The sequence below is a fragment of the Felis catus genome, chromosome D4 (genome assembly GCF_018350175.1).
Source record: "Felis catus isolate Fca126 chromosome D4, F.catus_Fca126_mat1.0, whole genome shotgun sequence".
Lineage (NCBI taxonomy): Eukaryota > Metazoa > Chordata > Mammalia > Carnivora > Felidae > Felis > Felis catus.
In genome coordinates, this window is record NC_058380.1 from 5081179 (window position 1) to 5089798 (window position 8620).

General features: G+C 63.1%; 1 protein-coding gene across 1 annotated transcript; it reads right to left on the reverse strand.

Moving 5' to 3' along the window:
• Positions 1-1673: 1673 nt before the first annotated feature.
• On the reverse strand, positions 1674-8062 carry LOC101096613 (spermatogenesis-associated protein 31E1). The gene is made up of 4 exons (XM_023243265.2): positions 7345-8062; positions 6530-6584; positions 5960-6020; positions 1674-5730 (listed from the first exon to the last, which is right to left on the reverse strand). The coding sequence occupies exons 1-4, from the start codon at positions 7531-7533 to the stop codon at positions 1734-1736; spliced, it is 4302 nt and encodes a 1433-aa protein (XP_023099033.2). The 5' UTR covers positions 7534-8062; the 3' UTR covers positions 1674-1733.
• Positions 8063-8620: the final 558 nt, after the last annotated feature.

Consider the following 8620-nt stretch of genomic DNA (forward strand, 5'->3'; position numbering starts at 1 on the left):
GGGGTCTTTGGGCAAGCCCTGTGTGGGACCGCTCAGTGACCATCTCCGTGGGACGCGCGCTATGTGAGGTCTCTCCGAGTGGGTCGGCGTGACAGGTCTTTCTGCGGGTGTCTGGGTGTGGGTCTCTATCAGAGGTCTCTCTGTGGGGTCTCTCATCAGAGATCTCTGTGGGGGTCTCACAGTGGGGGGCGTCCCTTTCCCGCCTTACTGCACCACCGGCAGGAGGAGGGCACAGGGGACTTGCTCCTTCCTGTCTCCTGCTGCTCCCTGGGCATCCTGCCTGTGGCCCTTCTCCGGAGGGGCCTGTGGGGACCGCGTCCACCTCTCGGTGCTGCCGAGAGGACCCGGGAGCAGCCAGACTCAGGGACTCTGCTCCAGGTCACCCTGTCCTGAGCTCCCGAGGACCCGGGCTCTCTCTGTCCTGGTCTCCTCCCCCCCCCCCCCCGACCCCCCAGGTCCTGGCCGCACTGTCACTGCTGGGTCCCCTCCCCCCAGGTCCTGGCTGCACTGTCACTGCTGGGTCCCCTCCCCCCAGGTCCTGGCTGCACTGTCACTGCTGGGTCCCGTCCCCCCAGGTCCTGGCCGCACTGTCACTGCTGGCCCCCCACTGCTTCCCCAGAGAGAAGCTGTGCCCGAGCAGGCCTGTGCCCGCTGCCCCTGCACTGGGTTCCAGGCCCACCTGCAGGGTCCTGACCCGTGTGGGGGCAGGGCCACCCCTGCTGCTGTCTTCAGGGTCCCTCCTGGGGTGGGACTCCCCACCACACCAGGGAGTACCCCCACCCTGACCCCCACCCGCCTCGGGGCCCGTCCTTGGGCCATTCTTTAAGTCCCAGTCCGCCCGAGGCCCCCAGACTGCGCAGAACGGCACCTGCCCGGCCGGGCCTCCTGTGCCAACCTGGCCGTCTGCGGAGGGGCCCAGGCGGCCTCTCTCCCCACCCCGCCCCTCCCCGGGCTCCGGGGCCGCAACCGGGGGGCGGGGGGGGGGACCTTGGGGGTGAACCGCAGGAAAGGCTCCTCTCCTCGGGGCCTGCAGGCGGCAGTGGGCACCGCGGGCTCCTGGGTCACCGCACCCCGGGGCAGGGCGCGCCGGTCCCTCGCGGCCTCTGCGCCCCCCCACCCGCTCGCTCCCTGGGCCGGGAGCACGTCCTCGTCCCGCGCTGGTCCAGAGTGTGAGAAAGCAGGCGGGTGACGCTGAGCCAAGGGCGGCTCCCGGCCGATCTGCACCCCAGCCCCATCAGGGGTCCCGGGGCAGGCGACGGGTCGGGGGTGGGGCAGGATTCCTCCCACCGCTGCCGTCAGGGCCAACCTGGCCTCCAAACTCGGCTCCCGCCTCTGACGCCTGAAGCTGTCTTCCAGGCGCCCCGGAGCCCAGGGGTTTCTGCCCCTGCAGACCCCCCGTACAGCCGCCCAAGGTCAAGGTAGAGAGACAGCAGGACAGGATGGGCGGAGCCAGATCCCGGGGTGGGGTCTTCTGGGTTGCGGTCCTCTTTCGTTTGTTTTGGAAACCGAAGGTGTGTGAGGGAGGGGGTCTGGAGTATACCACGTGGCCACCCTCCTTCCAGGGCTCTATTACTTCCGGGAGCCAAAGCAGGCACTGGGGGAGAGCATGCCCGGATCCTCCCCCCCCCCCCCCCCCCCCCGCCCCGCGGGGCACAGACAGAGGCCAGCTCCTCTCCTGAGATAAACAAACATTTATTTTGGAAAACAATAAACACTGTGGCGGGAAGAAGCCATTAGCCCATAGAGGATGTGCTATCCTGAGAAAAATACATTTTTCTCTGTACTGTGTGCATCCTTTCTTGGAGAAAAGGTGTCCTCCCAAGAAAGGCATGAGAAGCACACACGGATTGACCGGATGAGACATAGTTTTGAAGGAGGCAGTGCCTGGGGCAGTGGGGGCGGTGAGGGCGGCCCGAGGCTCTGGCCGGCATCCGCCCGTGGTGGCAGGGTCCGTCTGGGGACCCCGGCATCCTGGGTACGAAGGCCCACCTGCCGTCTCTGCCTCTACGGCACCGGTTCTCGTTAGGACAGCCGTGGCCGTCGGGGGTGGCCTGCAGGTTGCAGGCGGTCTCTCTCATCACTCTCCTCTGCTCTTGGTAGGAGAGGACCCTGTGGTAGCAGACACCGGCACCTGCCAGCGCCTGGGGTTCCCTTTGGCGCCAGCTGGCCTCCGAGGCTCTGAGTCGTTGGCGAGGCACCAGGTTCTCCTCTAGGATGCGACCCACGGCCGTCATGAGCACCTGAGCCCCGGCAGACTCGCCGTCCTCAACCGATGTGCCTGAGACGGGCCCCTGCGTCTGGGCCGGGGCTGCTGCAGCCTGGCCCCTGTGCCCGGGATCTTCCGGGCCTTTGCCTTTACTGGGAAAGATCCACTGCAGGAGGTACCTCACGCTTTTTCTCAAGTGGCCTTCTGGAGCAGTGTCCTCCTTCTTGGGCAGGAGCTGAGCGAACCTGCTTCTTGAGGACTCTGCCGAGTCCTCCTCCTGGGCACGGTGGCTCATCACACTGGCCTGGAAGGGCTTCAGCTCTGCCAGCCATTTCTCACGCCCTCCCGGGCTGAGCCTCCTGTAGGCCTCTCTCCCGTCGTCGGCGTGGACGGACGCCTTGCTCCGGGGGCTACGGAGGCCCCACCGTCCCAGTGGGTCTGGCTGCCCCCGGCGGTTCTGTGCCTGCGAGACGAAGGGAGAGGACGTCCAGGAAGTTGACGTGTCTGTACTAGACTCACTCTGGCAGCCGGACGGAGATCTGTGAGAGGCCAAGACGTCCGCCACAAGCAACACATCAGAGTGACAGTCTTGAAGAAGGTCATCGGTGGCACAGTCTTGCAGGAGCACGCCAGTTTCACAGTCCTGCAGGAGCACACCGCGGCCAGGGCCCCGAGGCTCCTCCGACTCGACCGACCCCTGGCGCTCGAACCCTTCAAGCTGAGCCTCAACCCCTTCCTGGGCTCGAGCCACCGACGCGGGAGGTGTGGAGGGGCCTTGACTGCTCCCGGATGACCCTGATCTTCTCACGTCTGGTTTGACGCTTTGATTGCTGGCCAGCACACCGGGTTCCAAGGTGTCTCCCCAGGCAGGGGCCTCCTCGCCCTCCCCCACCTCCTTGGCCCGTTGGGCGCTCGAGGACCGGGATTCGAAGCTGAGCTTGAGTACCGACATGCGGCCGCAGGCGTCCCGAGACGTCCGACCCCCGCTCCTTCTCCTTGGCTCCTCTGTGGCCCTTGCTGGACTTGCCTCCAGGCTGCGGTTCTGAGGAGCCCCCACGCCAGTCTTGCTGTGCCAGACTCTGCCCACGAAGCTGTATGCGGGCGTCTGAGGACGTAGCCCGGCCTCCCGTCCAGCCACAGGGGCCCCCGGGGGCCGAGGGCCGTCACCGGGCGGAGACTCACCCAGGGTCTGCTGGATTTCCTCACGTGCAGGGTGGGGGTCAAGGAGGGGACTCCCCAGGGTGAGAACGGACTCTTCTGCTATGACCTTCTCTCCTCGATGGGGCTCAGGAGGTTTTTCCAAGAACTTGGCTTCCGCCCGGGCCTTAGGTGGACGGGTGGCCGAGCAGAGAGTGGAGGGTGGTGGAAAGATTGAGCTCTTTTGCAGCTTAAAGAAATTTAGAGGCTTGACGACCTTGAGGGGCAGGCCCCATCTGTGCCTCACCCGAAACCTTATGATATGTGCTTCCAGCATCTGCTGAGTGTATGGACTGAGGATGGAGAAATTGTGGGGGATGTTCACGCGGGGCTCCGGGTGCTTGGGAAATGCGGGAGTTCCCGTTTCCCTGTGAGCGCTGGGCTTTCCAGGAGGGTCCGGGCCATGGCTGGCAGCAAGCCTGGAATCATGAACACTCACAGGGCTCTGGCCCTCTGTGATCTGCCCCACTTTCCTGCCCAAATGGGCTCTCAGGAGCTGTTCTGGATGATTCTGGCCTGGGCCGCTCGTCTTCATCAAGCCTGTGTGTGATCCCTCAGAGTTTATTCCTGAAACCTTCGACGAAGAGCTGATCAAGCTCCCGTGTAGATCTCTCCGGCCCCTCCCCACACTAGGCCCTGCATCCTCGCCCAGGTTTTCTCCTGGTGTGGTCCGCGCTGGGCCCCTCCACCTGGTCTCCTGGGCAGCCTGGAGGCTTCCGCTCTGTGCCTGTGGCACCTTCGGGGGCTCGCCCTGAGGCTGGCCCAGCTCCACGGACGGTTGGATCCTGTGGGGCCCGCCACCTTGCTGCTTCGTGGACCTCTTTCCAAGATGTGGTTCCAGATGGTTCTGGAGCTCGGGGCTGGTCAAGTCCCCGGAGGGGAAGGGGAGGACGGAGACTGGCCCGTGGGCCTGGGAGGCCGGGCTGTCCTGGGGGAAGTCGGGAAGGACCCGGCTGAAGATGTCCTGAGATCGTTTCACCACAGAGGGTAGAGTCCTGTTCCTTTCTAGTTGCTTCTTCAGAAAGTGACACTCCAGGTTTTGAATTGCATTTGGGATGAACAATGGCATGTTATTCTGGATGGGAGGGTCCGATGCCTCACCGGCCATCCGAGGTGGGAGAGAAGGTGGCCCCACTGGGACAGAGGGTGCAAGGTGGGCCCGGGCCTCGACCTGAGCCGGAGGCAGGGGCTGGGACTGGGACAAACTTGGGGTCAAGGCTTGGGGCTCAGCCGCAGGGTGAGCGAAGGGCTGGTCCAGTGACAGACGAGAAGCTATGCCAGCCTGAATTTGGGATGGTAAGGCATGAGAGAGATCATTGAAAACGACAGAGGGTGACTCCAGTGGGGGACCAGTCACACTGACAGTGGCCACCAGGGACTCACTGTGCAGAATGGGGAGACCCCAGAAGAGCTGGCTGCATTTCAGCCGTAAATTGTCCCCCGAAATCTTGGGATGTGGAGGCTGCTCAGGGCCGAGCAGCTGTTGTGGCTCGCCTTTCATGCTCCGGAAGGATCGGTAACCCACGGGGTCCCGCCCGCCCCGCGGCGACGTGAACGTACTCCCCAGAGAGTTCACGTGGTAGCCTGGCTCTTCCTTCTTTTCCTTCTCCTTCCAAAACCTCAGCTCTGTTTTCTTGGTGATGAGAACCTCCAGCAGCTTCTGGACATCAGGACCGATGAAAGAGAGGACGCCGGCCTCCGCCTGTCTGTTCCCGGGGCCTCCCCAGAACGAGGCCTCCGGGTGCTGGTGGGAATGAGGCTCTTGCCAGGATTCCAAGCGTGTTGAGGTGGAGGGGCGCCAGGCTTTGGCGGCTGCCTGCCACCAGGACAGGGCCGAAATGGGACAGCTTGAGAGGCCCAAGCCCGAGATGGCTGGGATGGCAGAGGCGACCCAGGGGGTGTGTGGAGACGGGCTCCGTGGGACGGCGTCCAGCGGGCGTGCTATGGAATTGCACTGAGGGAGAGCTAAAGTGGAGTCTGGCCGAGGTGGAGGGCTGGCCTCCGGAGAAGGGAGACGGGGCGGGGAAGGGGGAAGAGCAAGGGGCTGGGGTGAAAAGCCACCCAGGGGAAGGCAAGACTCTGGCGGCCAAGGAGCACTCAGGGAGGAGTTCGAACGAACAGACACCGAGGAGGTCGTTGGGGTTGGTGACAGCGTGGAGGCCAGAGGAGCGGGGGACGCCGGCGGGGCCCTGGCGGGCGCGGCATCTCTCACGGGCTCCCTGCATGGCTGATGGGCTCCGGCAGGTGCTGCTTTGCCCTTGGCCCCAGGGGCTTCTTGCCCCAAGAGCTGATGAAGGCCTCCCTGGTCAGAGAGCAGCCCCAAGTGGCTGTGGGAGACACGAGGAGGCACGTGATGCAGCCGGGAGCAGACAGGGCCAGGGGTGGCCATCACCGCCCTCCGGGCCCCCCCACCCGCTTCACAGCGCTCCCGCCGTCCCTCCCCCCGGGGCCGTATCCGATCTCCGTCCCCAGGGCTCCCCCCGCCCCCTGCAGCCCTGGGGTCCCACCAGAGGCTCTGAGAGGCCCACCCGGGAGAGAAGGGGCAAGATTCTTTACCTTCGCAGAAGGGAAACAAGGTCCTGAACCTCTTCTAGCTCCTGCAGGCAGTTTCTGTAAGCTGGAGGCGAGAGACCCGGTCACAGAGCCGAAGGCGGGGGCCCGGGGGTCTTACGGGAGGCGGGTGCAGTGTCCCTTTAGGGGACACCTTTGGGGGAGTAGACTCGGGAGCCCCGAACATCGGTGTCCGAGGCCACGTGGTCTCACGGTGGCAACAAGACCCACCGTGGGGGTCGCTTGGTCCTTTACGGAGAGCTTCCCCACTCGTGACCTTGTGGGGGGAGAAAGGGCCGGGTCGCCTCCCCGAGGAACCTGAGCAAAGTTCCACAACCTGGTCACAGCTGGAGCTGGAGGTCCCAGGCCCCTGCCGGGCGACACCCGTGTCCGGCCCCTCGGGCTGGTTCTGGCCCAGAATCTGGGAGGCCTCGGGGTTCCGCCCTCCGTCCCGGGAGCCTCCTGAGGCTCTGTTTCCTGAGGGACGGACGCGGGTGTCCCGGAGACGGCAGGGCTGGGCGCTCGGAGCAGGAGGGACACTCGCCAGGGGCGCAGGGCTCAGCGGCGGCCCCTTACCTTTCAGGATCTCGCTGTTCTTGCCTCTGGTGCTCCTTCGCCGTGGCGCCACCTGCTGCAGAGACGAGAGAACACGGGGTTGGGGGGACGGGACCCCCAGTCTCTCTCGCCTCGATGGCTGCAGGTGCTCTGTGTTCAAGAACGGCGCGACTTCCTACATTCAACTCATGGGGCGGCGGGGGGGGGGGGCTTTCTTTCCTGTTCCTCATTTGCAAAGTGGACAAAACTGTTCTCCGTTTTTCTACTTTGAAGAATGGACGCGCGGATTTTCGATGCGAGAAATCTCTCCGTCCCTGTTCGTCTGCTCGAGAAACGTTCCCAGACCTGCGGGTGCATCTCAGCGCCTGGAGGAAGCACCTCGCTTCCCGAGCCCCGAGCCCCGCTGCCGCCCCTGCTCGGGGCCTCCCGGGCTCGGCGCCGCCCTCGATCGGCCCCAACCGAGGCCAGCTCTCCTGAGACACCTGCCCCGGGAAGGTGGCTGCCGGCCCGGTGCCCAGCAGCCTGTCCTCCCCCGGGGATGGAGCTCTGGGCCTCCTGTCCTCCGGTCACTGTGTTGGGGCCGCGGCCCTGGAGCCCTCTGCCACACCCGGCCTCCTGGCCCGAGACCTCCCGGGAGAAGCCCTCCTGCCCCTCTCACCCCTGCCTGGCCTGGCCCGGCCCGGCCTGGGAGGATGGTGCTCTCTTCTTCCCCCGAGAACACCCGTCCTGCTCTTTCCCAGCTCGGGAGTCTCCCCAGTGACTCAGAAAAGTGGAAACGATGATGGAAAAGAAGACGGAATCCTCCTCTCTGCTGGGTCCGGGCCAAGGTTCCTTACCTTTCTGCTGCTTCTGCGTTTCGTTCGTGGTGCTGAGGATGTTGGGTCCGTCTGGAAGCAGGAGATCAACAGGAGGAAGAACGACAGTCCACACAGGAAGCAGAAGATGGTCTGGGTTGTCCAGGAGGGGAGGCTGGAGCTCAGCCAACCAGCGCTAATGCTTCTCAGAGCGAAGAGAATATTCTCCATCTCCTTACTCGAAGCCTTAGTTCCTGATCCCACCACTGTCCTCGCGCAACTGAGCGCTGAGCTCGTACTTGGGGACAAGAGCCCCAGGCTCACATCACATCACATCACACCACATCACAGAGCCGTGGCCTGGTCACAAAGGGCCCCTGAGGGCAGGGAGGGGACAGAAGTAGCTGGACCACGGCCCCTCCCCATCATCCAGCCTGCAGCTCCCTCCCCCAACCCTCCGGCACCTCCAGGACCACCCTCCTCCCCGGCTGGAGATCCACCTTTGTTCCCCAGGAACTCTGATAATACCTGCTTCCTTTGAGATCTCTACTTGCGCTCCCTCAGTTTCATAGCTTTTAAAAATCTGGCGTTGTCCCTGGAATTTTTGGTTAATTCCCAGGGAGTTTTATTCTTGGGCTGCCCTCTGTCTGCAACTCCCAGTTTCCCCACATAGCGTGGTTTTGTCTTGCATCACCCCAGACACCGAACTCAAATTTCTGTTGTACTTCCTCAGCCGGGTGCATTTTGAAAACATTTTAAAATGCTTTAGGTCAATGAGTAAATAATCTTCAGCTAGAGGGACTCAGAAAATTAAATTAATAATTATTCAAAACCAGGGTGCCTGGGCGGCTCCCTGTGCTGAGGATCTAACTCTTGATTTCTGCCCAGGTCACCGTCTCCCCGTCAGTGGGTTCGAGTCCTGCATGGGACTCTGTGCTGACGGTGTGGAACCTGCTTGGGCCTCTCCCTCTCCCTCTCTCTCTGCCCCTCCCCCACTCATGTGCTCACACATGGTCTCTCTCAAAATAAATAAACTTAAAAAATAATTATTCGGGGGCGCCTGGGTGGCTCGGTCGGTTGAGCGGCCGACTTCGGCTCAGGTCATGATCTCGCGGTCTGTGGGTTCGAGCCCCGCGTCGGGCTCTGTGCTGACCGCTCGGAGCCTGGAGCCTGTTTCGGATTCTGTGTCTCCCTCTGTCTCTGACCCTCCCCTGTTCATGCTCTGTCTCGCTCTGTCTCAAAAATAAATAAACGTTAAAAAAAATTTTAAAAAAATAATTATTCAAAATTTATAAAGCTAAATAGAAAACAAATTAAA

Bases quoted from the DNA above. Each gene is read 5' to 3' on its own strand.
- LOC101096613 (XM_023243265.2), bottom strand. From the start codon at position 7,533: ATGGAGAATATTCTCTTCGCTCTGAGAAGCATTAGCGCTGGTTGGCTG. The intron at 6,585-7,344 runs GTAAGGAACCTT...TCGTCTCTGCAG, and splicing joins AACGCAGAAGCAGCAGAAAG to CAGGTGGCGCCACGGCGAAG. The intron at 5,731-5,959 runs GTAAAGAATCTT...TGTCTCCCACAG, and splicing joins CTTGTTTCCCTTCTGCGAAG to CCACTTGGGGCTGCTCTCTG.